General features: G+C 58.6%; 1 protein-coding gene across 4 annotated transcripts in view; it reads left to right on the top strand.

Annotated features, from left to right (window-relative positions):
- The window catches only part of NOS3 (nitric oxide synthase 3), a 105,097-nt gene that overhangs the window by 57,366 nt on the left and 32,624 nt on the right, over nt 1-15,107 (top strand). For all 4 annotated transcript variants that reach the window (XR_003998260.1, XM_030546588.1, XM_030546587.1 and 1 more), the window contains exons 12-16: nt 82-226; nt 1,218-1,322; nt 2,731-2,798; nt 3,123-3,239; nt 4,621-4,795. Coding sequence is in view for 3 of the 4 variants with exons in the window: in XM_030546588.1 (XP_030402448.1) it covers nt 82-226; nt 1,218-1,322; nt 2,731-2,798; nt 3,123-3,239; nt 4,621-4,795 (610 nt within the window). In the remaining variant the exon portion in view is untranslated. The remainder of the gene's footprint in view (nt 1-81; nt 227-1,217; nt 1,323-2,730; nt 2,799-3,122; nt 3,240-4,620; nt 4,796-15,107) is intronic.

Here is a 15,107-nt window from a genome sequence, read left to right as displayed (position 1 = left end):
CTGGCCCGGCAGGGGCCCAGGGCTGGGGCCTGCAGGGGGGAGCTGGCGCTGCTCATGGTGACACCTCTGGCCTCCCCACAGCGCAGTGAAGTTCTCAGCCAAGCTGATGGTCCACGTGATGGCGCGGCGCGTCAAGGCCACTATCCTGTATGCCACCGAGACGGGCAAGTCCCGCACCTACGCCTGGAACCTGGGCGAGCTGTTCCGGCGTGCCTTCGACCCCAAGGTGGGGCTGCAGGGGACTGCCTGTGGGGCGGGGGGCTGGTCGTTGGGGATGGCTGGGGGCAGGATGGGGTGTAGCAGGGGATTGGTCAGGGGCTGGCTGGGGGAGAGCGGCTCTGGCAGGGGGGTATGGGGTGGAGATTTGCTGGGGGAGGAAGAGGGTCTGGCTGAGGAGGGTGGGGAGGTTGGCTTGGGGGGCTGGGTGAGGACAGGGCTGCCAGGGGGCAGTGTCAGGGGGCTGGCTGGGGTTCAGGGGATGAATGGGGGCTGGCTGGGGTGGGTGGAGGCTTGTGGGGGGCTGGGGGAGGATGGGAGCTGGTGGGCAGGAGGCTGGAGAGGGTGGGGGACTGGCTGTGGCTGGCACATTGTTGGCCCCTTTCTGGGTTCCCCGTCTCCCCGAATGCTTTTCAGATGGGGGGGAACCTGCAACATTTGGTTTCCCAGGGCTCCTGCGTTCTCTTCCCAGCTCTGGGGGGTGGGAGCGGGCAGACTCTGGTGGGTACAGAGGGGGAGGAGGCGGGGAACCAGGACGCCTGGGTTCCACCCTGCTCTGGCAACGCAGGCACTGCCAGTGGCTCCCCCCCACGGCCCCCATAGCCCCCATGGCCTGGCTGCTCCGGAGGAGGCGGGGAGACCCCTATTGGTCAGGGATGAAATAACCAGCCCAGGTGAGGCTCCCTGGACCCCCAGCGGGGCCAGGCCCAGCAGCTCCAAGGGAGGGAAACACCCCAAGTTCAGAGCGGAGGCCAGCCCAGCACTGTCGCAGGCAGCCCGGCCGGATGCCCCTGGGGGGCTCTGGACGATCTCATTATCCAGAGCAATGTCTGACGCTCTGACCATGCCTGAGCGCTTGGCCTTAGCGAGACCCGGTGGCAGGGAGTCCCACTGGCTCAGTGTGGGTGGGGACAGGGATCCCTGGAGCGTGCGGTCTGCCTGCTCTGCACAGGAGATGGGCACAGCAGTGCCCCACTGACCCCCCAGTGTCACCCCCCTAGGTGCTCTGCATGGACGAGTACGACATTGTCAGCCTGGAGCATGAGACCCTGGTATTGGTTGTGACCAGCACCTTCGGCAACGGCGACCCGCCGGAGAGTGGGGAGGTGAGGGGGGACCCCAGGGGGCAAAGTCTTGGGGCAGCACCTACGGATCGTTGTTGGGTGGGGAGCTGGTATTAGAGGGCCAGGGAGGTGCCCAAGATGGGGGGTCGGTGCCCGGGGGAGCAGCGCTAGGGGGCTGAGGGGTGCCTGGGGAAGCAGTACTAGGGGGCTGGAGGGGGCCTGAGGGAGCAGCACTAGAGGGACGGGGGGTGCCTGGGGGTGGCAGGCAGTGCTAGGGGGCTGGGGGGTGGCTGGGGATTGGTGCCCGGGGGAGCAACACTAGGGGGCTGAGGGGTGCCTGGGGAAGCAGTACTAGGGGGCTGGAGGGGGCCTGAGGGAGCAGCACTAGAGGGACGGGGGGTGCCTGGGGGTGGCAGGCAGTGCTAGGGGGCTGGGGGGTGGCTGGGGATTGGTGCCCGGGGGAGCAACACTAGGGGGCTGGGGGTGGCAGGCAGCGCTAGAGGGCCGGGGGGTGCCTGGGGATTGGTGCTCGGGGAAGCAGCGCTAGGGGGCTGGGGAGTGTCTGGGGAAGAAGCGCTTGAGGGTTGGGGGGTGCGTGGGAGTCGATGCCCGGGAGTTTCAGGCAGCACTAGGGGGGCTGGGGGTGTCCGGGAATGGGTGCCTGGGGGTTGCAGGCAGCGCTAGGGGCCCAGGGGGTGTCCAGAGATTGGTGCCTAGGGTTGGCAGGCAGTGCTAGGGGGCTGAGGAGTGCCTGGGGATCGGTGCCTGGGGGAGCAGCGCTAGGGGGCTGGAGGGGGTCCAGGGGAGCAGCGCTAGAGGACCAGGGGGTGCCTGGGGAGCAGCGCTAGGGGACCAGGGGGTGCCTGGGGAGCAGCGCTAGAGGACCAGGGGGTGCCTGGGGGAGCAGCACTAGAGGGCCAGGGGATGACCAGGGGAACAGCGCTAGAGGACCAGGGGGTGCCTGGGGGAGCAGCGCTAGGGGCCAGGGGGTGCCTGGGGGAGCAGCGCTAGGTGGCCAGGGGGTGCCTGGGGGAGCAGCGCTAGAGGACCAGGGGGTGCCTGGGGGAGCAGCGCTAGAGGACCAGGGGATGCCTAGGGGAGCAGCGCTAGAGGGCCGGGGGATGACCAGGGGAGCAGCGCTAGAGGACCAGGGGGTGCCTGGGGAGCAGCACTAGAGGACCAGGGGGTGCCTGGGGGAGCAGCGCTAGGGGACCAGGGGGTGCCTGGGGAGCAGCGCTAGGGGGCAGGGGGTGCCTGGGGGAGCAGCGCTAGGGGACCAGGGGGTGCCTGGGGGAGCAGCGCTAGGGGGCAGGGGGTGCCTGGGGGAGCAGCGCTAGGGGACCAGGGGGTGCCTGGGGAGCAGCGCTAGAGGACCAGGGGGTGCCTGGGGGAGCAGCGCTAGGGGGCCAGGCAGTGCCCGCCCAAGCCCCTGACCCCTCTCTCCCGGCAGAGCTTTGCCAAGGCGCTGATGGAGATGTCCTGCCCCTATGTCAGCTCCACGCAGCCCGAGCAACAAAAGTGAGTGATTCCCCGGGTGTGGGGCAGCTCTGGGCCAGCGCTGAGGACCCCCTGTGCCCGGGGCTGTGGGTTAGTGAGGTCCCTGGGCTGGCCGGGTCACTGCACCCGGGGCAAGGCTGCGGGTGGCACCTTCCGAACCTTGGACTGGGGAATGCTTGGGACATGCACCCACTGCACCAGCACCCCCGAGAGGGGAAAGGCCCCCACCCAGGGGTTGGATCGGAGCTGGTGCCCCCAGAAGGGAGAGGTCCCAATCCCAGCCCCCACCCTGGGCAGGAAAGGGGGGGCCTGCCCAGCCTGGGCTCACTGCGCATCCCCTCCTAGGAGCTACAAGGTGCGGTTCAACAGCGTCTCGCAGAGCGACGGGCTCGTGGCCTCGTGGAAGAAGAAGCGGAAGGAATCGAGCAACACGGACAGCGCCGGGGCCCTGGGCACGCTCCGGTAGGGGCAGCCCATGGCGAGGGGCACCGGGACACCTGGGATCCGGCCCAGCTCTGCCCCTTTTAGCGCCTGGCTCTGGCTGTGTTTCCTTGTCTGTTGGGTGTGGGGGAGAGACGGACTTGCCCCTTGTCATGGAGCTTCAGGGTCTGGGCTGTGCCTGGCCTGTCAGCAGGCTCCGGGGTGGGACCCCTTAGCAGGCCGGGCCCAGGGACCCCCAGTTCCCTAGGGACCCACACTCCAAGGCAGGTCCTTCACCCCAACGCCCCGTCTCCCCATGCTCCCAGCAGCGAGGCCTGTGGGAGGCCGTGCTGGGCCCTACTGTGCTGGGCCCTACCAGGGGCGCGTTCCCTGCCACACGGGCCGCCTGTGCCAACCGGGACCCGTTGATTAGTCACCTGGCCAGTCTGACGGGCCGAGGTCAGCGCAGCGAGCCAGGAGTCCAGCCGCAGGCCAGTACCTGCCGGGCCAGCCGAGCAGCATCAGCCCCGGCCTTGGCTCCGTCCCACCACCCATCTTCCAGAGGTTTCCTGCTGCCAGGCACGGCTGGTTCGGGCCTTGGCGTCTCTGTCTTGCGGGACGTGCTATGGGGCTGGGGTCGGTTTCAGTCAGTGCATGACCCTCTTCGCTCCAAACCCCTCTCGGGAGCCCCCAATCCCCTGCCGCCTGCGCTGGTTCCCCAGGAGACGCAACCCTTCAGTGACAGTGCAACGTGCAGAGGGAAACTGAGGCACATGCAGGTGTCCTACAGATATCACCCAAATCCCCCTTTGGCCCCCTCCACCCGTGTCCCCAGCTCAGCTCAAGCACAGAGTGAACCCTTCTGCCCCCACTGGAGAGCAATGAAAAGTGCAGGGGAAACTGAGGCACACAGATGCTTTGTAAAAATGTTCCCGAAAATTCCCTTTGGCACTCGGGGAAGCCAGCGAGGGCCAGGAAACGCCCCCTGGGTGAGGGCAGCAGGTGGGGGATGGGAGTGGAAAAGTCACACTGGGCCAGGGGGCATTCTGACCCCGCTCCCCACTCTCAGTGCCTCCCCAGGAGCCATGGCACCCCCTGCTGTCCTAGGGGGCAGGGGCAGAGGCAGCCCCAGCCAGCACCCCCTTTGCCAATGCCTCTTAGAGGAGGAGGGCACCCTGGTCTATCTGCGATCCTAGCCCTGCCCCCCAGGTCTGCCAGTGCCCCTCACTCCCGACCCACAGCCCCAGCTAGCCCAGCCCTGGGCTCCTCCTGTCCTGCAACATGTCCCCTGGGGCTGGTGGGAAGTGACTGGGTGACCTATATGTTCCCACTCGGCCCTAGGGTCCCCCTCTTGGTGGGGCTGGAGCGGGGGGCAGGGCAAAACCCCGCCAGGGGCTCAGCTGCTGTCTCCTGTGCCCCCCAGGTTCTCAGTCTTCGGGCTGGGCTCCCGGGCCTACCCTCACTTCTGTGCCTTCGCGCACGCTGTGGACACGCGGCTGGAGGAGCTGGGAGGCGAGCGCATCCTGGCCATGGGGGAGGGCGACGAGCTGTGTGCCCAGGAGGAGACCTTCCGCACCTGGGCCAAACGCGTCTTTCAGGTGAGCGGGAGGGGCAGGGGCTGGAACTGGGTGCAGGGGGAATGGGGCTGGAAGGGCAGAGGGGGAAAGGCTGGTGTCACAGAGTGGGGGGGAGTCAAGGCCCTGCACCCCTCTCCCTGCGAAAACCCAGTAGACTCCTGGGGTACCTCTCTGTACGTGAACAGCAGGTGAGGTAAGTACTTGTCCCAGTCCCGCGGGTGCTGGTTCATAAATGTTTTCAGCATCATCTTTAGCGTCCCATTGAACGTTTCCACCAGCCCGTTGGACTGGGGGTGATACGCTGAGGCCCAGGTGTGCCGGACCCCACACTTCTCCCACAAGCACCGGAGGATGCCCGGCATGAAGTTGGACCCTTGGTCTGTCAAGACTTCCTTGGGGAACCCCACTTAGCTGAAGATGGTCAGCAGCGCGTCCGCCACAGTGTCTGCTTCAATGGAAGCTAAGGGCACCGCCTCGGGGTAGCGGGAGGCAAAATCTACCACTATCAGGATGTATTTCTTCCCCGACCAGGTCATCTTGCTGAGAGGTCCCACTCTGTCCATAGCCAACTTCTGGAAAGGTTCCTCTATGATGGGCAAAGGTCTCAAAGCCTTTCCTCTTGTCCCAGGCCTTCCCCACCCTCTGGCCAGGGTCACAGGATTGGCAGTACTGTCGGACATGGGTAAAGACCCCAGGCCAGTAAAAGTTATCTAGCAGCCTCTGCCTGGTGCGTCGGATTCCCTGGTGCCCTGCGGGAGGGATGTCATGGGCCAGGTACAGCAGCTTGTGGCAAAACTTCTAGGGAACCACCAGCTGCCTCCTGATCCCCCATGACTCTACTTCCCCTGGGGGAGCCCGTTCTCGGTACAGGAACCCCTTCTCCCACAGGAACCTCTCCTTGCAACCTCTCCTCATGGTCTGTACCGCACTAAGGTCAGCCCGGTCCCTGGGCTTCCGCAAAGACGGATCTTTCTGCAGCTCAGCCTGGAACTCAGCAGCTGGGACAGGGATGGGGACCGGCTCTCTCTTGCCAGGTGGGTTGGAAGCCGCTGCACCCCTGATCCTTGTCCTTGGATGCTTCCTCCCCACCAGGGTAGGGTTCTGTGCCTCCGGTGTGACATCCTTCCTGAGGTCAAGGCGTAGTGCCCCTTGCCGGCTCTGGCTATGGGTCAAGACTAAGGCATTCTGGGGGTTGCTTGACCAGTCCTCTAGGTCTCCCCACCATCAACACCTCAGTGGGCAAATGATAGTACACCCCCACATCCTTGGGGACCTCCTTGGCCCCCCATTTCAGATGTAACCTCACCATTGTCACCTTGAATGAAGTCCCGCCCACCACCATCAGGGTCAGGAAGGTGTTGGGCATCACCTGATCTGAAGTCACCACCTCGGGCTGGGCCAGCGTCACCTCAATGCCTGTGTCCCAGTATCCATTGACCTTCCTCCCATCCACCTCCATGGGAACAAGGCACTCGCTTCGCAGGGACAGCCCTGCGCCCACCTTGTAAACCGAGAACCTTGAGTCTGGGGCATCCAGCCCCCCAGAGAAGCTGGGCTGGGGCCCTCCTCTCTCCTGGGCCATTGGAAAGCTGTCAGCCCCCCTTGCCTGGGAAGCCTGCCCCTCGTCCGGCTGGGTCTCTACCCAGTTAACCCTCTGTGGGTCCAGTCTGCTCGGTCTGTACCCGAGCCTGGGGCACTGGGTCTGTATGTGGCCTCTCTGGCCACAGCAACAGCAGCTCATGTCCCATTGGTCCCCCCGAGCTGGTCGGTTGGCCTGATGCCATGTGTTCCCCTTGGGAGGGAGTTCTCCATTGTGATGCAGTAGGGACTGTCTGTGTGGGGGATGGGAGAGCCGGGGGTGACTTTAGGTGAGGGACTAGGACCTAAGCCTGTAACCTGAGCCAGGGAGCAGTGAGGGGTGTCAGCACCTTTGCCCGGGAAGCTGGACAAAGGAAGGGGCTGGCTGGAGGGGGTTGAGTTGAGTTTCGGTTTTGGACTGAGTGGTTGGAATTCAGGGAATCCCAAGCTGAAAGACCCTGAACCCCCAGAAGGACTCGATTGAGGGGTCCTGGTTGTGCCTCCAAGCTCTGCTGTAACCTGCATTCCTGTTGTCCAATAAACCTTCTGTTTTACTGGCTGGCTAAGAGTCACTGTGAGTCCCAGGAAGAGGGGAGCAGGGCCGGACTCCCCCACACTCTGTGACAACTGGTGGGAGCGGTGGGATATACTGCACCCCGTGGACGGCACTTCCTGCAGTAAGTGACTGGGGAGCAGTAAAACGAAGGGGTGATTAACCCCTGGGAGTGTGTGCCCAGTGAGAAGGACTTTGCAGTAACAGGGTCCCCCGGGGGATTGCAGCGAGCGGTCCCAGGGCAGAGGAGTCTGCAGCTCAACCCTGGCAGAGAGGTGGTGACCTCAAGAAGGGCTGGTGCACTAGGGGTCCCCCTGGAAACCGTGGGGAGCAGCGAGCACCCCGGCCTGTGAGTGGCCAGCAGGAAGATGTATGCCAAGTGGCTTAAGTGTGAACCGCTGGAGCTGTGCAAGCAGAGGGGGCTGCGCCCGGGGAGACGCACCAAGGACCAGCTGATTGCCCAGCTGGAGCAAGGAGACCGCATGAATGAACGGAGCCCTGTCTCTGAGGGAAGCAGCCTGGCAGATGCAGCGCAGGCACCAGTGTCTGTCCCTGCTAGGAGTAGTCAGCCACCGGCTGAGGGCTTCCCGAGACCCCCCCATTCCTATGCCTAGGGGCAGGGTGGGGAGGAGCCCAGCAAATGCCGAGGGCACCATGACCCCCCCAGCCAGCAGGGAATCCTCCCCGCGAAGCTCACCACCCAGCAGAGGATCGTGCTGGCGGCACTCGGCATCCGTGGAGTGGAAGCAGATGGAATGGGAGAAAGAGCTAAAACTGAGAGAGCTGGAAGATCGTGAGAGACAGAGAGAACATGAAGTGAGACAGAGAACTTGGGGAGAGACAAAGACAGTGGGAACTGGAGGAGAAAGAGACAGCATCATCATGAGCTGGAACTGGTGAAGCTGAGGAGCAGCAGGCCCCCAGCTGCGGTGAGCAAAGGGGGGCCCAGGACTGCACGGAGATTTGATAAGTGCATCCTGGCCCAGGGACAACCGACCGGTTTGAGGGGACCAACGGGACATGAGCTGCTATCAATGTGGTCAGAGGGGCCACATACGGTCCCAGTGCCCCAGGCTCAACGACAGACTGAGCAGACCGACCCCACACCGGGTTAACTTGGTAGAGACCCAGCCGGATGAGAGGCAGCGTTCGCAGGAAAGGGGGGCTGGCCGCGTACCACCTGTGAAGGAGGGAGGAGGGCCCTAGGTCAGCTCCTCTGGGGGGCTGGATGCTCCAGGCTCCGAGTTTTTGGTTTACAGGGTGGGCGCGGGGCTGCCCCTCCGGAAAGAGTGCCTTGTTCCCCTGGAGGTAGAGGGGAGGAAGGTCACTGGGTACTGGGACATGGGCGCAGAGGTGACGCTGGCCCGGCCCGAGGTGGTAGCCTCAGATCGGATAGTGCCTGACACCTACCTGACCCTGATGGGCGTGGGCGGGACCCCATTCAAGGTGCCTGTGGCGAGGGTACACCTAAAGTGGGGGGTCAAGGAGGGACCCAAGGACATGGGGGTACACCCATATTTGCCCACGGAGTTAAGGGGGGGATCTCGAGGTCTGGCCAAGCAATGCCCGGGGTGCCCTGGTTGTGACCCATAGTCAGAGTCAGCGCAGGGCACTGCGCCCCAACAACAGGGAAGGTACTCTGCCCGAGGCGCAGGACCCTAACCTGGTGGGGAGGGAACGCCCAGGGACACGGCTCAGAGAGGCTGCGGCCTCAGACCCAGCCAGCAAGAGAGAGCAGGTCCCCTTTCCTGTCCCAGCTGCTGAGTTCCAGGCCGAGTTGCAGAAAGATCCCTCCTTGCGGAAGCACAGGGACCGGGCTGACCTTAGTGCGGTACAGTCCATGAGGAGAGGGTGCAAGGAGAGGTTCCTGTGGGAGAAGGGGTTCCTGTACCGAGAATGGGATCCCCCAGGGGAAGTAGAGTCAGGGGGGATCAGGAGGCAGCTGGTGGTTCCCCAGAAGTTTTGCCACAAGCTGCTGTACCTGGCCCATGACATCCCTCTCGCAGGGCACCAGGGAATCCGGCACACCAGGCAGAGGCTGCTAGAGAACTTTTACTGGCCTGGGGTCTTTACCCAGGTCCGACAGTACTGCCAATCCTGTGACCCCTGCCAGAGGGTGGGGAAGGCCCGGGACAAGGGGAAAGCGGCTTTGAGGCCTTTACCCATCATAGAAGAACCTTTCCAGAAGGTGGCCATGGACATAGTGGGATCTCTCAGCAAGGTGACCCCGTCGGGGAAGAAATACATTCTGGTAGTGGTAGATTTCGCCACTTGCTACCCTGAGGCTATGGCCTTGTCCTCTATTGAAGCAGACACCGTGGCAGATGCTGACCATTTTCAGCCGTGTGGGGTTCCCCCAAGGAAGTGTTAATGGACCAGGGGTCCAACTTCATGTCGACCCTGCTCCGATGCTTCTGGGAGAAATGTGGGGTCCGGCACAATTAGGCCTCAGCGTATCACCTCTAGTCCAATAGGCTGGTGGAAATGTTTCAACGGGACGCTGAAGATGATGCTAAAAGCGGGGACAGGTGAGCAAAGCCCACAGGTAAGTGAGGAACAAGACCTGGGAGATGGGTTGGAAACAGGAGGGAGCACGGGCTATAATGGCAGAGAGGAAGAAGGGTCAGGGCGAAGCTGGGAGGCAAGATCAAACCAGTATCTTAGATGCCTTTATACAAATGCAAGAAGTATGGGTAATAAGCAGGAAGAACTGGAAGTGCTAATAAATAAATACAACTATGACATTATTGGCATTACTGAAACTTGGTGGGATAATACACACGACTGGAATGTTGGTGTGGATGGGTATAGTTTGCTCAGGAAGGATAGACAGGGGAAAAAGGGAGGAGGTGTTGCCTTATATATTAAAAATGTACACACTTGGACTGAGGTGGAGATGGACATAGGAGACGGAAGGGTGGAGAGTCTCTGGGTTAGGCTAAAAGGGGTAAAAAACACAGGTGATGTCGTGCTGGGAGTCTACTACAGGCCACCTAATCAGGCGGAAAAGGTGGATGAGGCTTTTTTCAAACAACTAACAAAATCATCCAAAGCCCAAGATTTGGTGGTGATGGGGGACTTCAACTATCCAGATATATGTTGGGAAAATAACACCGCGGGACACAGACTATCCAATAAGTTCCTGGACTGCATTGCAGACAACTTTTTATTTCAGAAAGTTGAAAAAGCTACTAGGGGGGAAGTTGTTCTAGACTTGATTTTAACCAACAGGGAGGAACTTGTTGAGAATTTGAAAGTAGAAGGAAGCTTGGGTGAAAGTGATCATGAAATCATAGAATTTGCAATTCTAAGGAAGGGTAGAAAGGAGTACAGCAGAATAGAGACAATGGATTTCAGGAAGGCGGATTTTGTTAAGCTTAGAGAGCTGATAGGCAAGGTCCCATGGGAATTAAGACTGAGGGGAAAAACAACTGAGGAAAGTTGGCAGTTTTTCAAAGGGACGCTATTAAGGGCCCAGAAGCAAGTTATTCCGATGGTTAGGAAAGATAGAAAATGTGGCAAAAGACCACCTTGGCTTACCCTTGAGATCTTGCGTGACCTACAAAATAAAAAGGCGGCATATAAAAAATGGAAACTAGGTCAGATCACGAAGGATGAATATAGGCAAATAACACAGGAATGCAGAGGCAAGATTAGAAAAGCAAAGGCACAAAATGAACTCAAACTAGCTATGGGAATAAAGGGAAACAAGAAGACTTTTTATCAATACATTAGAAGCAAGAGGAAGACTAAGGACAGGGTAGGCCCACTGCTCAGTGAGGAGGGGGAAACAGTAACGGGAGACTTGGAAATGTCAGAGATGCTTAATGACTTCTTTGTTTCAGTCTTCACCGAGAAGTCTGAAGGAATGTCTAGTATAGCGAATGCTTACGGGAAGAGGGTAGGTTTAGAAGAGAAAATAAGGAAAGAGCAAGTAAAAAATCACTTAGAAAAGTTAGATGCCTGCAAGTCACCAGGGCCTGATGAAATGCATCCTAGAATACTCAAGGAGTTAATAGAGGAGGTATCTGAGCCTCTAGCTATTATCTTTGGGAAATCATGGGAGACGGGGGAGATTCCAGAAGACTGGAAGGGGGCAAATATAGTGCCCATCTATAAAAAGGGAAATAAAAACAACCCAGGAAACTACAGACCAGTTAGTTTAACTTCTGTGCCAGGGAAGATAATGGAGCAGGTAATCAAAGAAATCATCTGCAAACACTTGGAAGGTGGTAAAGTGATAGGGAATAGCCAGCATGGATTTGTAAAGAACAAATCGTGTCAAACTAATCTGATAACGTTCTTTGATAGGATAACGAGCCTTGTGGATAAGGGAGAAGCGGTGGATGTGATATACCTAGACTTTAGTAAGGCATTTGATACAGTTTCGCATGATATTCTTATAGATAAGCTAGGAAAGTACAATTTAGATGGGGCTACTATAAGGTGGGTGCATAACTGGCTGGATAACCGTACTCAGAGAGTAGTTGTTAATGGCTCCCAATCCTGCTGGAAAGGTATAACAAGTGGGGTTCCGCAGGGGTCTGTTTTGGGACCGGTTCTGTTCAATATCTTCATCAACGATTTAGATGTTGGCATAGAAAGTACGCTTATTAAGTTTGCGGATGATACCAAACTGGGAGGGATTGCAACTGCTCTGGAGGACAGGGTCAAAATTCAAAATGATCTGGACAAATTGGAGAAATGGTCTGAGGTAAACAGGATGAAGTTCAATAAAGATAAATGCAAAGTGCTCCACTTAGGAATGAACAATCAGTTTCACACATACAGAATGGGAAGAGACTGTCTAGGAAGGAGTATGGCAGAAAGAGATCTAGGGGTCATAGTGGACCACAAGCTTAATATGAGTCAACAGTGTGATACTGTGCAAAAAAAGCAAACATGATTCTGGGATGCATTAACAGGTGTGTTGTAAACAAGACACGAGAAGTCATTCTTCCGCTTTACTCTGCACTGGTTAGGCCTCAACTGGAGTATTGTGTCCAGTTCTGGGCACCGCATTTCAAGAAAGATGTGGAGAAATTGGAGAGGGTCCAGAGAAGAGCAACAAGAATGATTAAAGGTCTTGAGAACATGATCTATGAAGGAAGGCTGAAGGAATTGGGTTTGTTTAGTTTGGAAAAGAGAAGACTGAGAGGGGACCTGATATCAGTTTTCAGGTATCTAAAAGGGTGTCATCAGGAGGAGGGAGAAAACTTGTTCACCTTAGCCTCCAATGATAGAACAAGAAGCAATGGGCTTAAACTGCAGCAAGGGAGATTTAGGTTGGACATTAGGAAAATGTTCCTAACTGTCAGGGTAGTTAAACACTGGAATAGATTGCCTAGGGAAGTTGTGGAATCTCCATCTCTGGAGATATTTAAGAGTAGGTTAGATAAATGTCTATTAGGGATGGTCTAGACAGTATTTGGTCCTGCCATGAGGGCAGGGGACTGGACTCGATGACCTCTCGAGGTCCCTTCCAGTCCTAGAGTCTATGAGTCTATGAGCCAGCACCCGCAGGACTGGGACAAGTACTTACCTCACCTGCTGTTCGCGTACAGGGAGGTACCCCAGGAATCTACCGGGTTTTTGCCTTTCAAACTGTTATATGGAAGGCAGGTAAAGGGGGCCCCCTGATGAGAGACAAATGGGAGGGGAAGGCTGCTCCCGATGGAGAGTCAGTGGTGGAGTATGTCCTGACCTTCCGGGAAAGACTGGCCGAGCTCATGGGCCTGGCCAGGGAGAATCTGGCCCAAGCCCAGAGGAAGCAGAAGGTCTGGTATGACCACAAGGCGCAGGCCCGCGCCTTCGCCACCAGGGATCAGGTGATGGTTCTCATCCCCGTGAGGAAAAACAAACTCCAGGCTGCCTGGGAAGGGCCCTTCAAGGTTGTTAAGCAACTAAATGAGGTAAACTATGTGGTGGAGCTGTCGAACCGGGCACATCACCGTCGGGTGTACTATGTGAATATGATGAAGCCATACTATGACGGGGAACGTGGTGTTGGCCGTTTGTGGACATTGGGAGGAGCAGGGAGATGACCCTTCAATGGATCTATTCCCTGGGACAGGAGCTGGAAACAGTTCCCCTCTCTGATCAGCTGACCCCAGGCCAGCACGCTGAGATCAGGGGGGTGCTGCATCTGTACGACAGCTGTTTTCCAACCAGCCTGGACACACTAATTTGACTGTCCACAGGGTGGAGACCGGGTCACATCCCCCTATAAGATGCTCCCCTTTTCGGGTCACCGGGAAAACTGGCCAGGACCTAGAAAGAGAGGTCAGGGACAGGCTGGCTTTGGGGGTGATCCAGCCGTCTTCCAGCCCTTGGGCCTCGCCAGTGGTGCTGGTCCCCATCGATCCAGTTCTGTGTGGACTATCGAAAGCTCAATGCCATCACTGTATCTGATGCCTACCCCATGCCCAGGCCTGACGAGCTCTTAGACAAGCTGGGAGGTGCTCGGTACCTCACCACTATGGATCTTACCAAAGGCTACTGGCAAGTGCCGCTGGACGCAGATGCCAGGCTGAAATCGGCCTTTATCACCCCTCTGGGGCTCTACGACTTTCTGACCCTGCCCTTCGGCCTCAAAGGAGCGCCGGCCAACTTCCAGCGCCTGGTGGATCAGCTACTGAGGGGGATGGAGAGTTTTGCCGTGGCGTATATTGACGACATCTGCGTCTTCAGCCAGACCTGGGAGGACCACGTGTCCCAGGTTAAACAAGTGCTGGACCGACTCCAAGAGGCTGGGTTAGCCGTAAAGGCTGAGAAGTGCAAGGTGGGGATGGCTGAAGTATCTTACCTGGGCCATCGGGTGGGGAGCGGCTGCCTGAAGCCGGAACCAGCCAAGGTGGAGGTGATCAGAGACTGGCCCACTCCCCAAACCAAAAAGCAGGTACTGGCCTTTATTGGGATGGCGGGGTACTATCGAAGGTTCGTGCCCCACTTTAGCGCCATAGCCGGCCCCATCACTGAACTGTGCAAAAAGGGGAAGCCAGACAAGGTGATCTGGACCGAGCAGTGCCAGCAGGCTTTCCGGGTGCTGAAGGAGGCTCTGGTCAGTGGCCCAGTTCTGGCAAACCCAGATTTTGACAAGCCCTTTATGGTGTTCACCGACGCCTCAGACACGGGACTCGGGGCAGTGTTAATGCAGGAGGATGAAAAGGGGGAGAGACACCCCATCGTGTACCTGAGCAAGAAGTTGCTACCCCGGGAGCAGAACTACACGGCCATCGAGAAGGAATGCCTGACCATGGTGTGGGCCCTTAAGAAGCTAGAGCCATATCTCTTTGGGCGACACTTCACTGTGTACACCGACCACTCTCCCCTGACCTGGCTGCACCAGATGAAAGGAGCCAACGCCAAGCTCCTGAGGTGGAGCCTGCTCCTGCAGGACTATGACATGGACGTGGTCCATGTGAAGGGAAGTGCCAACCTGACAGCGGATGCGTTGTCCCGGAGAGGGGGCCCTGAACTTCCCCAGGTCACTGGGCAGAGTGACCCCGCTCAGTTCAGTCTCGAAGGGGGGAGAGATGTGATGCCCCCACACTCCGTGACGTCCATGTTTCCCCTTTGGGAGGTCCCAGGGTGACTCTCTCTCTGCATCATGGTGGGCCTGTTCCTTTGGGACTTCTCACCCCCGCCCCCTCGACCAGCTCTTCACAAACTCATCGGCCAGCCGCCCTGCATGTCGCGGGTTCTCTGGCTTTTGGTCCCTCAACCACAGCCTCAGGTCAGATGGGCACAGCTCATACAGTTGCTCCAGTACCAGCAGTTTAACCACGTCCCCCTTCGTCTGGGCCCCATCTGCCCACTTGCTGGCGTATCCCTCCATGCGGGCGGCTAGTTGCAGATATGAGACGCTGGAACCTCTCTCGGTACATCTCAGGAGTCAGCCCAAACTCGTGTAGCAGGGCCTTTTTGAATAGCTCATAGTCACCTCTCTCCACCCCTTCCAGTCAGCGGTACAATGCCATGGCCTTGGGGTCCAGTAAGGGGTTGAGAACGCGGAGCCTGTCCGCAGGATCTACCTGGTATAGCTCGCAGGCCGTCTCAAAGGCATGCAGGAAGTCATCCATGTCCTCCCGCTCCTTACGCTGGGCCAGGATGCACTTATCATAGCTCTGCGCAGTCCTGGGCCCCCCTCACTCACCGCAGCCGGGGGCTCACTGCTTCTCAGCCTCACCAACTCCAGTTCAT

This window comes from Gopherus evgoodei, unplaced genomic scaffold, assembly GCF_007399415.2.
Source record: "Gopherus evgoodei ecotype Sinaloan lineage unplaced genomic scaffold, rGopEvg1_v1.p scaffold_47_arrow_ctg1, whole genome shotgun sequence".
In the NCBI taxonomy this organism is placed as follows: Eukaryota; Metazoa; Chordata; order Testudines; family Testudinidae; genus Gopherus; species Gopherus evgoodei.
Note: the sequence above shows the minus strand (reverse complement) of the source record. Positions and strands in the feature narration are given on the sequence as shown.